The sequence below is a fragment of the Salmo salar genome, chromosome ssa13 (assembly GCF_905237065.1).
Source record: "Salmo salar chromosome ssa13, Ssal_v3.1, whole genome shotgun sequence".
Lineage (NCBI taxonomy): Eukaryota > Metazoa > Chordata > Actinopteri > Salmoniformes > Salmonidae > Salmo > Salmo salar.
Window position 1 is genome coordinate 69736681 of NC_059454.1, and position 22609 is coordinate 69759289.

A 22609-nucleotide genomic window follows, 5' to 3' on the forward strand; every position below is an offset into this window, starting at 1 on the left:
AACCGACAATGTGAGCTACGCATTTTTTAAAGTATGATATCAGTTTGCTTTTTTCCTGAAATTACGGAAATTGTTTTATAGCAGTAGGCTAAAACCACATGGCCCGATGTCTGCAGAATTTTACATTACATAAAGCGCTTTGAGATTTCATAGTGTTTACAATTTTTTATTAATCAGGGAGATCAGGCTCCAACTCCAGCAACAGTAAATATGTACTAAAGTACATCCAAAGTCAAGGACAAACTCAATCTCCAACAATCTTCCCCTGATAGCCACTTATTAAACCCCAGTATAATTCAAAGTCCCTCAAATGGAAAAAGGGCATTGCTCTCTTCAGTGCCTGAGTCAAGCTCTCACAATGTGGAGACAAATGTAATAGCAGAACTCATCTGCTAGTTTGTATCCAAGCCCAATGTAGATGCAAAGAAGTGGGATAATGAACAATGAACATAGGGTCTTATTAAAAATAATGAACATACATGTTGTTCCTCTAGTAGAGAATAGAGGGATTAGATGGGAAATCCTAAACTATTGACTGACAAGTACTCCCTGACCTCTGAGAGAGAATGGAGGTACATCCTCTGATGCTAAAGTGGCTACATGGGTATATCAAGCCACTCACAGACACACTAACGCCCCGCAATTAAATTATTGCAGGAATTACACCCTCAGGGGTAAACTAACATTGAGTTTGTGTGTGTGTTTGTGTGTGTGTGTGTGTGTGTGTGTGTGTGTGTGTGTGTGTGTGTGTGTGTGTGTGTGTGTGTGTGTACACGTTTTACTATACGTGTGAGTACCAGAAGTCCTCACAAGAATAGTAAACCAACATAAATTCAGAGAAGTGAGGAGATTTTGCTGGTCCTCACTTGGAAAAAGGCTTTTAGGCTTAGGGGTTAGGTTTAGGGTTAGGGGTTAGTGGTTAGGGATTAGTGGTTAGGGATAGGGTTAGGTTTAGGGGTTAGGGAAAATAGAATTTTGAATAGGAATCAATTGTTTGTCCCTAAAAAGTCCTCACAAGTATCTACTCTACTCTTAACCAGATGATGAAGTAGTTATCGAATGTGCCTGTTCCATTTAAATAATGGTTTAATCACTCAGCACTAGTGTGTGTGTGTGTGTGTGTGTGTGTGTGTGTGTGTGTGTGTGTGTGTGTGTGTGTGTGTGTGTGTGTGTGTGTGTGTGTGTGTGTGTGTGTGTGTGTGTGTGTGTGTGTGTGCACGTGTCGGGGGAGTAAAGTGCTGAGACTACTCACTCCTCTCCCCGTCTGAGGAGCGCACGTGCGTCTGCATTCTGTAGGCATTAACACACCACGTTAATCAAAGCCAGAGGGGAGACCGCGAGAGGAGATGAGGGAGATGAGGGAAGAGATGTAGGACCCTGCTGGGCACAAAAGCAACCCCTCTGCTCCCAGCCCCTTTTAATTAGACCCACAGAAGCGGCACATCGCAGGTGCACATCGGTGACACACTCATTTTCTCTCTAGTGTGTGTGTGGGTCATCCTATCTTCTCCAATTCTGCTAGTGAGCTGCTGTCCAGTGGCTATCAGGGTCATGACCCTGGCCAGAGAAAATAAGACCCTCCTCACTCCCCAACGTCCAGTCCGTCAAAGCAGTGTGAAACAAAAGGATAGATAGCATCATATCACCTCATTAGGGAGCCGTGGAGAATTAGTGTTTCATATGGTATGGGCGAAACTTTGGCATACGTTTTCAGACAAACATGTGAGAGGAATCCAGAAGTCTCACTGACCAGAGAAACCACTAAATAATGTTGATCTTGACTTGGAAAAGTATTTCCAACTGATAAATTCCAAGTGGTCATTTTTCAACAGTGGACACAGAGAGGCTGCTAGCCATCTGCCTGCCAAAGGCCCCCCGAAAGCATTGACATTTGGTCAGGGACCTTTCACCTCTTCGTAAAATGTCATGACACTGAAAGTCACCCCAACACAAAGAGCCCTAAACCCCAATGGAGGGAAAAAGAGCTAACCTGACAGAATGCGGTCCTGCCCGCAATCAAGAATGATTCATTAGTCCAAACTGTCACTATCGCTCACTATCTACTCCTTGCAGAATGACTGGCACAAGCGATGCAAGTCTAACTTAAGGCGTCATAGAGTGTGATTAAAACAACGTTGGATCGAACCGCGCTGTCATAGCACAATAGACACCCTCAAACCCAGAGCAGAACCCTGCAGGAAGTTAGATTAATTGGGGCCACTCAGTGAGCAACGATAAGACCAAGCTGGAATACACTCGTTCTGGAGACGCTCCAGTCTTTATTGCAGTTATCAATCACTAGCACACAAAGTGAGGAGACAGCGAGTGGGCCAATGTTTGTACGGCGGTCGCACTCGTTACGACACAGTTGAAGGGTGTTGACAGTGAATTTCAACGCAAAGATTCAGTGAGATGGTGTTTGTAATGACCCTCTTTCATTTGTTTCATGGATTTCAATCCCATTAGAGACTCAGTATGAATTCTCCTAGGAACTAAACAGGTACTTTGGCTATCAAATAGAGCACTTGTACACTTTTAAAGCGTTAGTAGTACAAGCAGAAAGAAACGTGTATGTCGTAGATCCATTTGGGTTTTCAAAGGTTTTCTGAAGTGTCTTTTTTAATATTTTCCTGGCTGTGCAATGGATGTGTTATCTTTAATGGTCATATAAATGACATTCAGGTTCATTTTTAGTCTATAAAACCAACTCAGTTTGAGTCACATGTTGAATGAAAACATTCATAAGTAGTATATCATTTCCCCATACAAACCATTTTCACTTAATGCAATAATCTTTTGATAATTTTCAACTGTAGAAAAGATCTGCAGTTCATTGAGGTGAAGAGTTTTATTCTTTCACTTTGAGTGAAAGTTACAAAGGCTCTGTCGCCACTTACCCCATCATTCTCTCCCAGAGTTAGTCCATGCGGCCAGTGCGAGTGGTGAGCTCTGGTCAAGGCAGCTGCCGGGGGTAATGGTGTATTGAGCTGTGGACAGGCCTGAGGTAAGGGGGCTAGGATCCAGCTAACCCACACCTGTGTCCACTGGGGGGGCCAAGTTCCTGCCGACTCAGGGCCACTGTTCCCCTCCTCCCACCACCCACGCCGTGGAGTGAGCCCTTCATCAGTCAGGCCCCGCTCACACACACATCAATCAGGGGCCCATCGTGGGCCCTCAAGTGGGACCATGCATCAAAGACGATGACCATTAGTGATCCTTCATTCAGTTTTTCCCATTTCTTCTTGCTGACTGTGAAATCGTTGTATTAATTGCATTTGAATGAAGCGCATGCTGAGAGTGAAAGCCGAAATGGGATTTGATTGAAAAATGTTGAACTAAGAGAACTGCATGTATATTTGGGAAGTAAGGTATGTACAGTATGGGTTAGACCTACATGATTTTTCACAGAAACAGGGACACCTAACCCTCAATCCAATGAATTCAATAGACATAACATTTGCTAAGATTTTATACAAAAAAAATCAAGGACCATTTATTGTTTTCAAAGGCCTTGCTTTGTCGTGATCGATTGATCATATTTCCCACCTCATATTGCTGCATGATAGAGGTTGCCTTTTTAGGCCGTTATTGTAAATAAGAATTTGTTCTTAATTGACTTGCCTAGTTAAGTAAAGGTTAAATAAAAAATATAACAATTCCAGTATAAGCTACAAGAGTTGCTAGCAGTTGTATTTCCTAACAAAGTTGTAGTCTTGACATCTGATGTGAGTAAGTCATCACCCACTTGACCTGGATTCTCTACATATGATTTGCTGAATCACACCTGAGACAATGGTTGAAACAAGCCCTGCTGACACTGAGGCTGTCCTAATATGGATGCCTTACAGTGGCTTACTGCAGCAACATGGCTTACGCTTGATCGGTCACCTTATCGATAACATTACAATGTCACAGACAGCAGAGTTATTCCATTTCAGCTATCTGAAATATCAAAGACATGACATGAAGAAATATGCTTGGTTATGAGATAATACGGTCTTTGGTTCATGCTGATATAATATCATTACCAAGCATTTGCCCACCCCTTGATTTGTCATTCATGAGGTGTTAATGAACTGTAGAAAAAGCTTCATTTGAAACTCTGTCTATTAATGTTAGATGTAATGGAGTAATGGTGCCCGCTCATGTTTCAATACAGACCCTCTTGGGTCACACAGAAATCTTCAGCTGCTGATGAATAATTGTATATCATTGTCCTAATGAATTAGACAAAAATGTATGGAGAATGATATCTATAGAATAAAACACACATGTCCTCAAATGTAGACTTCAGAAACTACATAAAAGTTTAATGAGTGCCTTTTAATTTACAAAAAAAACATTGTGAAAAAGGCATTCAAAATAAGATATTTGATGAGCATATTCAGTATAAGTTCATCAAATTACCAACACAACCAAGTACCTTTTTTTACCTCTGCATGCCCGACACAGCCTCAATCCCCGCTCTGCTTCACCAAGACTTGAACTTGAATTCTCTCACTGCTCAGCCTGCCTCCATCCCTATGTCCTTCACTCCCTCCCTCCCTCCAAAATACAGAAGCATGACATGACTTTGGCTCTGACCCTGGGCTACCTGACTGTTTTGTTATGAGCGGGTGGAGATCAGATGTTTTTGGTCATTACGCCGCCTCTCATTAGGTTCTGGCCTCGTCCACATCAAGATAATGAGACAGTGTTTAATGTGGAGCTCGAGCTCCCTGACGAGGGAGTCGCGTGTGTTTTGGCCCCTGGGATGAATTACCCCCACGTCTGACTAGGGGATGGCACCTGGGCCTCTGTCACGCTGGGGGAGGTTAGCCTAGAGCCTGGAGCTACCTGGGGGGAGAGAGGGCTGGACTCAGCTGGAGGAAGCCGCCAAGGCAGATTCTCTTTGGAACGGTGTGGATAAAGGGATGTGAGGGCCTTTGGTGTTTGGGGGGGGGGATTCAGCACGACTATCTGACTTAATTGGGAAGTGGGAGGCAAATGAATTCATTTGGCGTGTGCTGTCATTTTCATTTTCATCTGTTTAAGTATTCTTACAATACCCATGCAATATCACAAACTATCTTAAACTTAAAGACTTTTCAAGAAGCTTATTTAAAACTTATTCCAGAAGCTTTTCCAGAAAGTATTCCTTTGTTCCCCTTTGGATCACTATACTTCTAAAAAACTGTTGTGGTACCAAGAACAAACATTGGTTACTAAGAGGCAACGCATGTACCAGTTATAACAGTGCATAGTAGTTTAAATTTAAATTAAGGATAATACATTATGATCATTACTTGATTTTATTCACATAAGTAAAATGAGTTGTGTAAGGCTACTTTTTCAGACCTTATTTATTGTGTTCTGGTAAAAACAAATTAAGGTATATTTGGGTAAGAGGTACAAAGGTTTGGGGTCACATAGAAATGTCCTTGTTTTTGAAAGAAAATATCATTTTTTGTCCATTAAAATAACATCAAATTCATCAGAAATACAGTGTAGACATTGTTAATGTTGTAAATGACTATTGTAGCTGGAAACGGCAGATTTTTAATTAAATATCTACATAGGCGTACAGAGGCCCATTATCAGCAACCATCACTCCTGTGTTCCAATGGCACGTTGTGTTAGCTAATCCAAGTTTATTATTTTAAAAGGCTAATTAATCATTAGAAAACCCTTTTGCAATTATGTTAGCACAACTGAAAACTGCTGTGTTGATTAAAAAAGCATTAAAACTGGCCTTCTTTAGACTAGTTGAGTATCTGGAGCATCAGTATTTGTGGGTTTGATTACAGGCTCAAACTGGCCAGAAACAAAGACTTTCTTCTGAAACTCGTCAGTCTATTCTTGTTCTGAGAAATGAAGGCTATTCCATGCGAGAAATTGCCAAGAAACTGAAGCTCTGGAACAAATCTGTGTACTACTCCCTTCACAGAACAGTGCAAACTGTCTCTAACCAGAATAGAAAGAAGAGTGGGAGGCCCCGGTGCACAACTGAGCAAGAGGACAAGTACATTAGAGTGTCTAGTTTGAGAAACAGACACCTCACAAGTCCTCATCTGGCAAAACGCTAGTCTCAAAGTCAACAGTGAAGAGGCGACTACGGGATGCTGGCCTTCTAGGCAGAGTTCCTTTGTCCAGTGTCTGTGTTATTTTGCCCATCTTAGTCCTTTATTTTTATTGGCCAGTCTGAGATATGGCTTTTTCTTTGCAACTCTGCCTAGTAGGCCAGCATCCCGGAGTCGCCTCTTCACTGTTGACGTTGAGACTGGTGTTTTGCGGCAACTATTTAATGAAGCTACCAGTTGAGGACTTGAGAGCAGGTTCAGAGCTTCAAGTTCCTAAGTGTCCACATCACCAACAAACTATCATGGTCCAAGCACACCAAGACAGTCTTGAAGAGGGCACGACAAAGCCTATTTCCCCTCAGGAGACTGAAAAGATTTGACATGGTTCCTCAGATCGTCAAAAAGCTATAATGCTGCACCATCGAGAGCATCCTGACTGCTTGCATCACTGCCTGGTATGGCAACTGCTCGGCCTCTGACAACAATCACTACAGAGGGTAGTGCGTACGGCCCACTACATCACTGGGGCCAAGCTTCCTGCCATCCAGGACCTCTATACCAGGCGGTGTCAGCCACCCTAGTCATAGACTGTTCTCTCTGCTACCGCATGGCAAGCGGTGACAGAGCACCAAGTCTAGGTCCAAAAGGCTTCTTAACAGAATCTGCCCCCAAGCCATAAGACTCCTGAACAGATAATAAAATGGCTACCCAGACTATTTGCATTGTCGTCATCGTCCCCATCCCCTATTTTATGCTGCTGCTACAGTGCCTTGCAAAAGTTTTCATCCCCCTGGGTGTTTTTCCTATTTTGTTGAATTACAACCTGTAATTTCAATTGATTTCAATTTGGATTTCATGTAATGGACATGCACAAAATAGTCCAAATTGGTGAAGTGAAATGAAAAAAAATTACTTGTTTCAAAATATGTGAACAAATAACAAACGGAAAAGTGGTGAGTGCATACAGTTGAAGTCGGAAGTTTACATACACCTTAGCCAAATAGATTTAAACTCAGTTTTTCACAATTCCTGACATTTAATCCTATTAAAAATTCCCTGTCTTAGGTCAGTTAGGATCACCACTTTGTTTTAAGAATGTAAAATGTCAGAATAATAGTAGAGAGAATGATTAAATTCAGCTTTTATTTCTTTCATCGCATTCCCAGTGGGTCAGAAGCTTACATACACTCAATTAGTATTTGGTAGCATTGCCTTTAAATTGTTTAACTTGGGTCAAATGTTTCGGGTAGCCTTCAACAAGCTTCCCACAATACGTTGGGTGAATTTTGGCCCACTCATCCTGACAGAGCTTGTGTAACTGAGTCAGGTTTGTAGGCCTCAGTCAGGTTTGTAGGCCTCAAGAACGCTTTTTCAGTTCTGCCACACATTTTCTATAGGATTGAGGTCAGGGCTTTGTGATGGCCACTCCAATACCTTGACTTTGTTGTCCTTAAGCCATTTTGCCACAACTTTGGAAGTATGATTGGGGTCATTGTCCATTTGGAAGACCCATTTGCAACCAAGCTTTAACTTCCTGACTGATGTCTTGAGAGGTTGCTTCAATATATCCAAAAATGTTCCTCCCTCATGATGCCATCTATTTTGTGAAGTGCACCAGTCCCTCCTGCAGTAAAGCACCCCGACAACATGATGCTGCCACCCCCGTGCTTCACAGTTGGGATGGTGTTCTTCAGCCTGCAAGCATGCCCCTTTTTCCTCCAAACATAACGATGGTCATTATGGCCAAACAGTTCTATTTTTGTTTCATCAGCCTAGAGGACATTTCTCCAAAAAGTATGATCTTTGTCCCCATGTCCAGTTGCAAACCGTAGTCTGGCTTTTTAATGCCGGTTTTGGAGCAGTGGCTTCTTCCTTGCTGAGCGGCCTTTCAAGTTATGTTGATATAGCACTTTGTTCTGTGGATATAGATATTTTTGTACCTGTTTCCTCCAGCATCTTCACAAGGTCATTTGCTGTTGTTCTGGGATTGATTTGCACTTTTCGCTCAAAAGTATGTTCATCTCTAGGAGAGAAAATGCGTCTCCTTCCTGAGCGGTATGAGGCTGCGTGGTCACATGGTGTTTATACTTGCATACTATTGTTTGTACAGATGAACGTGGTACCTTCAGGTGTTTGGAAATTGCTCAAAAGGATGAACCAGACTTGTGGAGGTCTACAATTGTTTTTCTGAGGTCTTGGCTGATTTCTTTTGATTTTCCCATGATGTCAAGCAAAGAGGCACTGAGTTTGAAGGTAGGCCTTGAAATACATCCAGAGGTACACCTCCAGTTGACTCAAATTATGTAAATCAGAAGCTTCTAAAGCCATTACATAATTTTCTGGAATTTTCCAAGCTGTTTAAAGGCACAGTCAACTGAGTGTATGTAAACTTCTGACCCACTGTAATTGTGAATTATAAGTGAAATAATCTGTCTGTAAATAATTGTTGGAAAAATTACTTGTGTCATGCACAAAGTAGATGTCCTAACCGACTTGCCAAAACTATAGTTTGTTAACAAGAAATTTGTGGAGTGGTTGAAAAACGAGTTTGATGACTCCAAACTAAGTGTATGCAAACTTCCAACTTCAACTGTATGTATTCACCCCCTTTGCTATGGCGCCCCTAAATAAGATCTGGTGCAACCAATTACCTTCAGAAGTCACATAATTAGTTAAATAAAGTCCACCTGTGTGCAATCTAAGTGTCACATGATTTTTCACATGATCTGTCACATATATACACTGTTCTGAAAGGCCCCAGAATCTGCAACACCACTAAGCAAGGGGCACCACCAAGCAAGCGGCACCATGAAGACCAATAAGCTCTCCAAACAGGTCAGGGAAACAGTTGTGGAGAAGTACAGATCAGGGTTGGATTAAAAGAAATATACGAAACTTTGAACATCGCACAGAGAACCATTAAATCCATTATTAAAAAATTGAAAGAATATGGCACCACAACAAGCCTGGCAAGAGAGGGCCGCCCACCAAAACTCACAGACCAGGCAAGGAGGGCATTAATCAGAGAGGCAACAAAGAGACCAAAAATAACTCTGAAGGAGCTGCAAGGCTCCACAGCGGAGATTGGAGTATCTGTCCATAGGACCACCTTAAGCCATACACTCCACAGAGCTGGGCTTTATGGTAGAGTCACCAGAAAAAAAGCCATTGCTTAAAGAAAAAAATAAGCAAACACGTTTGGTGTTCGCCAAAAGGCATGTGGGAGACTCCCCAAATATATGGAAGAAGGTACTCTGGTCAGATGAGACTAAAATTGAGCTTTTTGGCCATCAAGGAAAATGCTATATCTGGCGCAAACCCAACACCTCTCAACACCCCGAGAACACCATCCCCACAGTGAAGCATGGTGGTGGCAGCATCATGCTGTGAGGATGTTTTTCATCGGCAGGGACTGGGAAACTGGTCAGAATTGAAGGAATGATGGATGGCGCTAAAAACAGGGAAATTCTTGAGAGAAACCTGTTTCAGTCTTCCAGAGATTTGAGACTGGGACGGAGGTTCACCTTCCAGCAGGACAATGACCCTAAGCATACTGCTAAAGCAACACTCAAGTGGTTTAAGGGGTAACATTTAAATGTCTTGGAATGACCTAGTCAAAGCCCAGACCTCAATCCAATTGAGAATATGTGGTATGACTTAAAGATTGATGTACATCAGTGGAACCTATCCAACTTGAAGGAGCTGGAGCAGTTTTGCCTTGAAGAATAGGCAAAAATCCCAGTGGCTAGATGTGCCAAGCTTATAGAGACATACCCCAAGAGACTTGCAGCTGTAATTGCTGCAAAAGGTGCCTCTACAAAGTATTGACTTTGGGGGGTGAATAGTTTTGCACGCTCAAGTTTTCTGTTTTCTTTTGTCTTATTTCTTGTTTGTTTTACAATAAAAATATATATTGCATCTTCAAAGTGGTAGGCATGTTGTGTAAATCAAATGATACAAACCCCCCAAAAATCTATTTTAATTCCAGGTTGTAAGGCAACAAAATATGAAAAATGCCAAGGGGGTGAATACTTTCGCAAGCCACTGTACTCTCTATTTATTATCTATGCAGTCACTTTAACTCCACCTACATGTAAATATTACCTCAATTACCTCGACTAACCTGTGCCCCCGCACATTGACTCTGTACCGGTATCCCCTGAATATAGCCTCGCTACTGTTATTTTACTGCTGCTCTTTAACTAATAAATTTTTAAATGTTTTACTTATATATTATTTTCTTAACACTTATTTTTCTTAAAACTGCATTGTTAGTTAAGGGCTTGTAAGTAAGCATTTCACTAAGGTTGTATTCGGCACATGTGACAAATAACATTTGATTTGATTTCTTCAACCCTGGCTGTGTGCTTGAGCTGGCATGCATACTGCAGGTGCTGAAATCAGCGCTGGCGATGAATGCATGTAATGATCAATCACACCCACTCGCTAATGATCTGATCCTGAGCACTCAGCGAAGGGGAATGAGATGAAACAGAATTTTATGGTGGGTGTGAAAAGCCCCCTACTACGGATGACTTACCCAGATAGGCCGAAGCTTAATAAAGAGCTGTGTGAAAACACCAGAAAATGTCATATTTTAAAGAGATATGGTCAACTATTTTCTCTTACATGCGTCATTCCTTTTCTTTTAGCACCTTTCCCTGTTGTACATTTTCAATCCATTTCTTTTTATCTCTTCATGATATTTGAGCAAATTGCACCATGCAGCCAAAGCAGAGCTTTCAAGTAAAAACACAGCCCTAGCATACCACATTGCCAAGGCTTTGGGACCCAAATCCATTGCCGACCGGAGAGAAAATTAATTGCTGGCTTTTAACAGCACACACAAAGGTTGTGTTCAAACACTTTTTTAAATGAGCCCACATCCCAATAATTTACTATGAATTTATGGATATGTATTTTTCCATGTTTGTGTTTGCTGAATCATTGTTCATTAGGGCATTATGCTAATAATAGCTGTACATATTATGTGTTACCCATGTTATGAAAATGTAGCCCTGCTCTGGTCAGAGGGAAATGGATTGAGTAGGTTAGGCAAATAGATCATCCAAAATATCAACATAAGCAAACAGAAAATGGTGGCTGATTGAAAATGACCATATATAATATTCACAAGTATGATATTGTCCCTCCCTCCCTCCCTCTCAATCAAATCCCATCTCCCACGAATACATTACCATTTTAATAAAAACACAGTCATGAATAGAATGACCATACAACATGCAAAACTTAAAATTCTAATGACACCACAAGGCATATAATACCAGCCAGCCATGATTAGGAAGAGATCAGTCCATCTTCAAACTTCAGTTAGTAAGACGCTAGGTAAATGGCTGCAGTATAAACCTCATAGCCAAGCATTTTGTCCTGATTGAGTACAAATACAGCAATCACCTCATTAATCTTAAATTATGTCTGCGCATATATATGGTATATAATGGAGATCCCATAATGGTACAGACACAGAACCTAGTCTTTTGGACAAATTTGCATTCACAAATATCCAATCACCTATGGAGCTTTTAGGGCTTCTTGAAGATGTGCATTTGAGCTGCTAAACACAAGACCATGCTTGTGTCCCAAAAGGCACCCTATTCCCTTTATAGTGCATTATTTTATGTAATACACTATAACAAGAATAGAGTGCCATTTGGGATGCAGGCCAAGTGTAATAAGTCATAATGAAAACATGAAGAATTATTCTGTTGACATGAATTCATAGTCACTCCTCACAACCAGATGTGCAACCTGTCTTTAAAAGTTAGTCTGTCCACATTCTTTCCTGTGTCTGACCTTTACCAAATACATGGAGATGGTCAAAACTATGCCTCCTGAGAGAAACGGGAGGACAGGAGGATGTTCCTCCCCTCTGGTCACGTCATGACCCATAGCCACACAGAGGGCATATGCCCACTGCTGGACGACAGCAGGCAAAGAAGTTTCTTAATTCACAGTATATCCACAGTAAAATGAGTCCTATATCGACATAACCTGAAAGGCCGCTCAGCAAGGAAGAAGCCACTGCTCCAAAACCGCCATAAAAAAGGCAGACTACGGTTTGCAACTGCACATGGTGACAAAGATCGTACTTTCTGGAGAAATGTCCTCTGGTCTGAAGAAACAAAAAAAGAACTGGTTGGCCATAATGACCATCATTATGCAAGCCGAAGAACACCATCCCAACCGTGAAGCACGGGGGTGGCAGCATCACGTTGTGGGGGTGGTTTGCTGCAGGAGGGGTTGGTGCACTTCACAAAATAGATGGCATCATGAGGGAGGAAAATTCTGTGGATATATTGAAGCAACATCTCAAGACATCAGTCAGGAAGTTAAAGCTTGTTCACAAATGGCCCCAAACAGACAATGACCCCAAACATACTTCCAAAGTTGTGGCAAAATGGCTTAAGGACAACAAAGACAAGGTATCGGAGTGGCCATCACAAAGGCCTGACCTCAATCCCATAGAAAATGTATGGGCAGAACTGAAAAACTGTGTGTGAGCAAAGAGGCCTACAAACCTGACTCAGTTACACCAGCTCTGTCAGGGGGAATGGGCCAAAATTCACCCAATTTATTGTGGGAAGTTTGTGGAAGGCTACCCGAAACATTTGAGCCAAGTTAAACTAGTTAAAGGCAATGCTGCCAAATACTAATTGAGTGTGTGTAAACTTCTGACCCACTGGGAATGTGATGAAAGAAATACAAGCTGAAATAAATCATTCTCTCTACTATTATTCTGACATTTCACATTCTTAAAACAAAGTGGTGATCCTAAGCGGCCTAAAATAGGGAATTTCTACTCGGATTAAATGTAAGGAATTGTGAAAAACTGAGTTTAAATGTGTATGGCTAAGGTGTATGTAAACTTCCGACTTCAACTGTATATCACATCTGCCCAGACACGGATGCTCACACCCTGGCGTTATTATTTGCCACATGGTCTTAAATTGTTCTAATTAGTTTTTTGTTGGTCGCCCATGCTATTTCAATATTTCAAATATAAAGCATTTGATTTTTCCATTATGTTAATGATGGTGGATTGATTGATTTCCAAGCTTTAAGTATACATTTTTCAAAATAAGTGATGAAAAGAGAATCGTCCAGCCCATTGGGTATACCACTACACCACCATATGCCATGTCTTGAAATATGCAGAAAGACAGATTAAAAGTAAGCTTACATTGTAATACTTCTGACAGCCAAATTTCTAGCTTCACTCATAACTTTTGGACTTTATAGCATGAGTCATTGTTAGTTTTACACTTAATTCATGACTTGTGAATTTTGCCTCTTGTATAATAAATTCTATACATTAGTATATACTGGATTAAGTTTGCATTTTCGTTATCTGTAATTTCATTAGTTATGCTCCAACATTCCCTCCATCAGTTCTTTTTAAGTCTTGGTTCCAATAGTTTATATATTTTGTTAAGAGTGTTAGTTCGATATGCTCTCTGCAAGGTTTTGTATATCTTACCTATCATATGAACATCCTTTCAACTCACATAAGATTCCCTCAAGGTTGCCCTGATCTCCAACATATTTAAAAATCTAAACGTTGTGATATGTAATGTTTAAGTTGCATGTATTTGAAAATATCTACATTGGTCAGTCCAAAATGTATTTTGAATTCTGTCAAGGACAGTTGTGTAAAGTACTTAAGTAAAAATACTTTAAAGTACTACTTAAGTCCTTTTTGGGGATATCTGTTCTTTACTTTAAAAATTGTTATATTGTTGACTACTTTTACTTCACTACATTCCTAAAGACAATGATTTACGTTTTACTCCATACATTTTCCCTGACACCCAAAAGTTACATTTTGAATGCTTAACAGTGACAGGAAAATTGTAAATTCACGCATTTATCAAGAGAACATCCTTAGTCAAACCTACTGCCTCTGATCTGGCGGATTCACAAATGCTGATGCTCCAGATACTCAACTAGTCGAAATGCCAGGTTGTTTTGCTTCTTTATAGCAGCACAACAGTTTTCAGCTGTGCTAACATAACTGCAAAAGGGTTTTCTAATGATCAATTAGCCTTTTAAAATGACGAACTTGGATTAGCTAACACAACGTGCCATTAGTACACAATGTCTACACTGTATTTCTGATCAATTTGATGCTATTTTAATGGACAAAAAATGTGCTTTTCTTTCAAAAACAAGGACATTTCGAAGTGACCCCAAACTTTTGAATGGTAGTGTACATTTTGGCCAGATAACTCACACCGGAATAGGCCCGAGCTCAATCCCCGCATCCTTGCCATAAGTAATACTGCCGAAGGCGATTTCACAATAAGAAACTTGCTTCCCAAATAGCCTTCTGGAATAGGATACTGAGAGGATGTGATCATAATTTCAATCACTGAATTAAATATTAATAATATGTATATGAACTGAATATGCTTGGTTAACCTGGTTAACCACAGCCAGTGTTTACTTTTTAGAATGTTTTTTTTACCTGTAGCCTAATCTGACTACTGTTACCGTCAATCTAATGCATTCATAATAACACAAGACTTCAACAACAACAAACTGAAGTTATAGGCTATTTATTACATTGGTTTGCCAGCTCCAGGTAGACTACAAAGGTGGCACAAATTGATTTGCAATGACCTCAGTGATATCGTAATTTCAACATATTTATTGCATCAAAAGGTAGCCTACAATGGCATATACATTAATAGACTACTTGATGGCCAACAGAGGCAAATGTATAATTCTCGACATTTAGCCTAATGTCAGTTTCATTAAGGACTTTTCCCTATAAAAATAACCACCTGAGGGAGTTCCATAATTTACATTTCAAATGTCCACACCGGCAGCCCCCGAGACACGAGAACTGAGCATGCGTAAAGCGCTTGGCTTGATAGCGTTTTCTATAAGCATTCAACATTAGAGTGCAGTTTAAACCACCTCCGAGCGGATTTGTGTAATGCGCACTAGTGCAACCAAAGTCGTTTTCTAGTGCTTTATCTCCATTATTTCTTAATGTGTATCGGTTCTAGCGTATTAATATGTCTTCTGGAAAAAGGGTTTGGAAATAGCTCTCTCCATAATTACAATCTAAATAGCCTACCTACAACTGGTAAAAAGTTGTCACAACGTGCACGCGTTCTGCCCGCTCCTCTCTCTCACGTGACTTAGCCAATAACTGCAGTGCTCTCAAAACACACCCACACCCCTCCGGCCCTCCCCAACACTTACACGAGAACATGGCAACACCGAGTGCATGCGCGCACACAAATTATACAGTGCAGATGGCTTGACCCATATTTTTCGTTTACAATATTAATTGACCGCCCACCCAATCCAGTGAGAAGACGTCAACTCCCATCCCCCGCCCCTTAGCAACAGAAGCAAGATGGCGGCGCCCAGTAACGCTGATCATTCTTCAGAGATATCGACGCCGTTAAAGATACCGAAAACAGAAGTGCCATCACCAGAATCAGAAGATTTGAGTGACAGCAACCAATATCATTCCAATCCCTCCACACCTAATCGATTCTCGCCTCTCAACGTAGGTGTGTCGATTTCTGGGAGCGCAGGCCGAAGTGGATCGGCCTGTGCATCAAATAGCTTCACAGCTTGCCGAGGGATGTCGTGGACCCCATCAGAAACAAACGCCCTAATTGCGGTGTGGGGCAATGAAAGACTGACAGAGGCACGAATGCAGCAGCTGGAGGTTGCAGGCACCGTTTTCTCTGGAAAGGCTCCTGGTCCCGCAATGTACGAGCGGGTCTCACGAGCCCTAGCAGAGCTCGGCTACGAAAGGACCCCATCCCAATGCAGGGAAAGGATGAAGGTAATGGGGGACAGAGTAAGCATGTTCATCTATCACATAGCTAGGTAGCTAACGTTAGCCATCTGTCAGACTCTTGCTAGGCAACTTCGTGCTATGTTCATTAATTTTATGTTAACCAGGATGTTGTCATTGCTACCTTCCTAGCTATGCCCCATGACAAAGTAACGTTACCTATCTAGATAGCTATACAGAACCAAAATATACACGCACCATGTAAAGTGTTGGTCCCACGTTTCATAAGCTGAAATATAAGATCCCAAACATTTTCCATATACACAAAAAGCGTAGTTCTCTCCAATTTTGTGCACATTTGTTTACATCTCTGTTAGTATTTCTCATTTGCTAAGGTAATCCATCCACCTGACAGGTGTGGCATATCAATAACCTAATTAAACAGCATGATCATTACACAGGTGCACCTTGTGCTGGGGACAATAAAAGCCCACTCTAAAATGTGCAGTTTTGTCACACAACACAATGCCACAGATGTATCAAGTTTTGAGGGAGCGTGCAATTGTCATGCTCTCCGCAGGAATGTCCACCAGAGCTCTTGCCAGAGAATTGAATGTTAAATTCTCTACCATAAGCCGCCTCAACATCATTTTGGAGAATTTGGCAGTACTGTATGTCCAACCGGGCTCACAATCGCAGACCACATGTAACCATGCCAGCCCAGGACCTCAACATACGGCTTCTTCAGCTACGTGATGGTCTGAGATGAGCCACCTGGACAGCTGATGAAACTGGGTTTTTGCGGATCGGAAGAATTTCTTTACAAACTGTTAGAAACCGTCTCAGGGAAGCATGGGTAGGCATAAGCTATGGACCACTAACACAATTGTATTTTATCAATGACCATCACCTCATGTTTCAGTATGATAATGCCCGGCCCCATGTCGCAAGGATCGGTACATAATATCTGGAAGCTGAAAATGTCCCAGTTCTTCTCATGCCTGGATGCTCACCAGACATGTCACCTTTTGAGCATATTTTGGATGCTCTGGATCGACGTGTATGACAGTGTGTTCCAGTTTCCACCAGTATCCAGCAACCTCGCACAGCCATTAAAGAGGGGACGGACAACAGGCCACAATAAACAGCCTGTTCAACTCTATGCAAAGGAGATGTGTCACGCTGCATGAGGAAAATGGTGGTCACACCAGATACTGAATGGTTTTCTGATGCACGACCCTACCTTTTTTTTGGTATCTGTGACCAACAGATGCATATCTGTATTCCCAGTTATGTGAAATCCATAGATTAGGGCCTAATGAATGTATTTCAATTGACAGATTTCCTTATATGAACTGTAACTCAGTAAAATCTTTTATTGTTGCATGTTGCGTTTTATATGTTTGTTCAGTGTAGTAATGTAGCGAGATGCAGTTGAAGTCGGAAGTTTACATACATCTTAGCCAAATACATTTAAACTCAGTTTTTCACAATTCCTGACATTTAATCCTAGTAAAAATTCCCTGTCTTAGGTCAGTTAGGATCACCACTTTATTTTAAGAATGTGAAATGTCAGAATAATAGTATAGAGAATTATTTATTTCAGCTTTTATTTCTTTCAACGTATTCCCAGTGGGTCAGAAGTTTACATACACTCAATTAGTATTTGGTAGCGTTGCCTTTAAATTGTTTAACTTGGGTCAAACATTTCAGGTAGCCTTCCACAAACTTCCCACAATAAGTTGGGTGAATTTTGGCCCATTCCTCCTGACAGAGCTGGTGTAACTGAGTCAGGTTTGTAGCCATCATTGCACGCACACGCTTTTTCATTTCTGCCCACACATTTTCTATAGGATTGATGTCAGGGCTTTGGGATGGCCACTCCAATATCTTGACTTTGTTGTCCTTAAGCCATTTTGCGACAACTTTGGAAGTATGCTTGGGGTCATTGTCCATTTGGAAGACCCATTTGCATCCAAGCTTTAACTTCCTGACTGATGTCTTGAGATGTTGCTTCAGTATATCCACATAATGTTCCTCCCTCATGATGCCATCTATTTTGTGAAGTGCACCAGACCCTCCTGCAGCAAAGCACCCCCACAACATGATGTTGCCACCCCGTGCTTCACGGTTGGGATGGTATTCTTCGGCTTGCAAGACTCTCCCTTTTTCCTCCAAACATAGTGATGGTCATTATGGCCAAACAGTTCTGTTTTTGTTGTATCAGACCAGAGGATATTTCTCCAAAAAGTATGATCTTTGTCCCCATGTGCAGTTGCAAACCGTAGTCTGGCTTTTTTATGGCGGTTTTGGAGCAGTGGCTTCTTCCTTGCTGAGCGGCCTTTCAGGTTATGTCGATATAGGACTCATTTTACTGTGGATATAGATACTTTTGTACCTGTTTCCTCCAGCATCTTCACAAGGTCCTTTGCTGTTGTTCTGGGATTGATTTGCACTTTTCGCACCAAAGTACGTTCATCTCTAGGAGACAGAACGCGTCTCCTTCTTGAGTGGTATGATGGCTGCGTGGTCCCATGGTGTTTATACTTGCGTACTATTGTTTGTACAGATGAACGTGGTACCTTCAGGCGTTGGGAAATTGCTCCCAAGGATGAGCCAGACTTGTGGAGGTCTTGGCTGATTTCTTTAGATTTTCCCATGATGTCAAGCAAAGAGGCACTGAGTTTGAAGGTAGGCCTTGAAATACATCCACAGGTACACCTCCAATTGACTCAAATGATGTCCATTAGCCTATCAGAAGCTTCTAAAGACATGACATCATTTTCTGGAATTTGCCAAGCTGTTTAAAGGCAGTCAACTGAGTGTATGTAAACTTCTGACCCACTGGAATTGTGATACAGTGAATTATGAGTGAAATAATCCGTCTGTAAACAATTGTTGGAAAAATGACTTGTGTCATGCACAAAGTAGATGTCCTAACAGAGTTGCCAAAACTATAGTTTGTTAACAAGAAATTTGTGGAGTGGTTGAAAAACGAGTTTTAATGACTCCAACCTAAGTGTATAATCTTCCGACTTCAAATGTAGATAGCTATCCGGTAAGCTGACCAGAAGTTTGCAGAAGATTGTTGAATTTTGCATCTAGTACAATTGTAGAGATATAAATATCCTCAGTTTAATTTCAAAGCAAAGGATTTCAGTAAATTCTTTCTCAAATCTGGTGTATTTGTGGCATTGGATAGGCCTATAGCTAGCCTAGTAGCTAACACTAACCTCAAGCTCTTCCTCTAACATTCACACATCCATTATGACCCGCAGACGCTGCGACGGTGCTATAGCCGAGTGAAGGAGCACGGTGTCGGCAAGAGGAAGAGCAGCTACTCCATCGAGCAGCTGGAAAAGGTGTTTGGTCAGGGGGGCTGGGACTCCCAGATGTGTGCCCCTGTCCTCATCAACAGCAGTGGCCTGTACCAGGAGATGGAGTCTGACGGCAGCACCATGGAGGACTTCTCCCAGGAAGACTGGTGCAACCAGGTGCTGGCCTCCGCCTTCCAGGAGGGAGAGATGGAAACTGGTGAGTGGTGGTGATTGATTGTGGGGTTGACAAAAGTGGGCTATAGTGAAGTGGTCAGCAGACTTATTTTTGTTAAAGGGGTAGGTAGACTATCCAGGGTGCTGGTATTTCTTATTAGGGGTCGTTACGGGACTGAAATGTTTGGAAGCCCTGTCGTTAGTATGCAGGCTATTCCTTCACTCTGTCAAAAGGAATAATGTAGGAGTTGGCTAATGAGGCCATATACCTGTCAGGTAGCATTTGTGTTATTTTGATGTTGATGGAAAATACTGTTAATTTCTTCAGAGGAAACACAGCCACCAAAGAATGCCAGAGTCCTGCAGCTGCGACCTGAGCCTTCGGAGCAAGTCCAGTATGTGTTTTTTCCATAGAATGAATGATCCCTAATAACACTGGGTAATATGAATATAATGCCAAACTAAATGCTTATTTTTTTACTGCCAAGATGTGATATATTTGAAAAACAAATCGCTTACAGAAACTTGGTCTCTGCATCATTCAAGTCCAGTCTTAATCAAAATTAAGCAGCTGTTCTCATTACCAACCCTAAATTGGTTCCAACCAAATCTTGACCGTTCATGTATTTCTGTCCCTGTCAGGAAACAGGAAGTGATGCAGAACGTGGTCCGTATCCTGGAGTCGGTGCAGGTGAAGTGGGAGCACTTTCAGACGTGGACCGACTTCTCCCGGCTGCACCTTTCCAACAAGCTGGCCATTTTTGGCGTGGGCTACAACACGCGCTGGCGTGAGGACATCCGCTACCACTACGCAGAGATCAGCTCCCAGGTGCCTCTTGGCAAGCGGCTGCGCGAGTACTTCAACCCAGAGAAGGCAGAGGGCCGTGTTATCATGACCAAAGTGCAGAAGATGAACTGGAAGAACGTGTATTATAAGTTCCTGGACATCACCATTAGCGAAGCACGCTGCCTGGAACTGCACATGGAGGTGGACTGGATCCCCATAGCCCAGGCCAGGGTGACGGGCTGTAGCAACGGGACCTCCAAGTATCTCCTACCGGGGGGTATCCCCAAGACTTACGGCCTGTACGCCATAGGCTACGAGGACGTGGTGGCGGAGTCGCACTACGCAGGGGAGGATGAGGCTCCAGCCTCTCCACTGCAACACCAAGACACTGACCAGAGCTTGCCTCTCTCTGGGTCGTCGGGCTCCGGCGGGTCCGGGTCCGAGAGTGTGGTGAGGCCGGGGGGACGAGCGAGGGAGGGGGAGAGGACTGGGGCCAAAGTGACCTACTGCTACCTGGGCATCGCAGAGGAGAGGACCTTACAGCAGTGTCTGTTCCAGCACTTTCAGAGCTCAGGCAAGCACTACAGCCACAGGGAGATCTCGGCCGTAACATGCTTCCTCCAGGGGAATTGCAGCGGCACCGGCCAGCAGACCAGGGAAGAAGGGCTCTCCTTGGGCCCTGAACATTCGGCCATATACATAAAATTTATCGAGGTGGAGCTAGATTTCCTCTCTGCTGGCTCACTGTTGGAATGTCTAGAAATTGCAGTTGGTTACTCTTTAAAGTACAACAACAAAGAGGCGTTGTAACGCTTGTTGTTTTGACTCCCATTAACTGAAGGATTGAAAGGGGGCCAGAGGGACATGCAATATCTCTTTCCCCCAATTTAACTGCAGACCTGAGTTCAAATGCTATTTGAAAACATTTAAAATACTTCAGCTGGGCTTGATTGAGCTTGCCTTGGTCAATGGAACCAAAAGAATAGTCACAAAACTGTAAACCCCAGCTATCTGACACACTCGGCAGGCAATAGAAAACACAAAAAATATTTGAAATAGTGTTTGAACCCCGGTCTGTGTACATGCTGTCTTATTAGGGGATGTGAGAGGGGAATGGCTACTGCTGGATGCATTTCCCTACCTTGAGGATATAGCAGTGGACATACAGTATATTTGTCACAAGAAGATGGTGTGCACTTGTTTTAAAACTGCCTTTACATTTCTTTGAATTTGGATGTCTATCGTCAGGTCTAAGGTGCCAGAAAAAGATCCAGGGGTAAAGATCATGTAAAGAACTTGAACCAATTCTATAGAGGACCTAGAGGGGCAATATGAATGAAGATATTGAATCTCTCTCTATATAGAAATATATATTTAAGAATATATATTGATGTTGTCAAGCATTCCAGCATTTATTAACATTTGAATTTCAAAGAAGTATGTTAATGTTTTGATATATATATATATATTATTGGTTAACCAGTGTCTTTGTGTATTTTTGTTTCCAGGCCACAGTCTTGTGTTTACATGTTTTGAAAAAAATAATAAACAGGGCACTGACCGTCATTTGCCACTCATTGAATAGTTCTAGATTCCAGTGTGCTCATTTGTAGATGTTGGGTCCTTGTCTGCATACTGCTATCTAGTGATGACCTGTAGGTCCTATCCTTACCAACCTTCCTTGCAGGAGAGCCAAGTCATCATGCACCACTTCTGTCACTAGATGGCAGCAGATAGCCATAACTGAGAAGTTACAGGCATTGCGGTTCTTAAATACAACCCAATGGTGAATATACAGGTAAATGCCAAAGTAATGGAAACACCTGAGTAAATGGACACAAATTATATTTTAAGCAGGTGCTTCCATACAGGTGTGGTTTCTGAGTTAAGTAAGCAATTAACATCCCATCATGCTTAGGGTCATGTATACAAATGTTGGGCAGGCCATTATTTTGTCTACCATGGCCATGCCTCCATAGAACGACAATGCTCCACCCCTCCACAGGGCATGAGTGGTCACTGAATGGTTTTATGAGCATGAAAACGATGTAAACCATATGCCATGGACATCTCAGTAACCAGATCTCAACCCAATTGAACACTTATGCGAGATTCTGGAGTGATGCCTGAGACAGCGCTTTCCATCAACAAAACACCAAATGATCAAATTTCTCATGGAAGAGTGGTGTCGCAGCCTTCTAATAGACTGTTTACACAGGCAGTCCAATTCTGATATTTTTCCACTAGTTGGTCTTTTGACCAATCACATCAGATTTATTCACATAAGCTCATTTTCTGTGCTGATCTGATTGGTCAAAAGACCAATTCGTGAAAAATATCAGAATTGGGCTGACTGTAAACGCAGCAATAGAGTTCCAGAGACTTGTAGAATCTATGCCAAGGTGCACTGAAGCTGTTCTGGCTCGTTGTTGCCCAACACCCTATTAAGACACTTTATGCTGGTGTTTCCTTTATTTTAGCAGTTCCCTTT

General features: G+C 42.0%; 1 protein-coding gene across 2 annotated transcripts; it reads left to right on the forward strand.

The window, feature by feature from the left end:
• Window positions 1-15065: 15065 nt before the first annotated feature.
• On the forward strand, window positions 15066-21684 carry msantd2 (Myb/SANT DNA binding domain containing 2). 2 transcript variants are annotated; one of them, XM_014137195.2, is made up of 4 exons: window positions 15066-15903; window positions 19119-19374; window positions 19660-19726; window positions 19974-21684. In XM_014137195.2, exons 1-4 carry the CDS (start codon window positions 15448-15450, stop codon window positions 20926-20928), a joined length of 1734 nt encoding a protein of 577 aa, XP_013992670.1. In that variant the 5' UTR covers window positions 15066-15447; the 3' UTR covers window positions 20929-21684. The 2 variants fall into 2 exon arrangements, with proteins under 2 accessions (XP_013992670.1, XP_013992671.1); XM_014137196.2 differs by having other exon boundaries at window positions 15071-15888.
• Window positions 21685-22609: the final 925 nt, after the last annotated feature.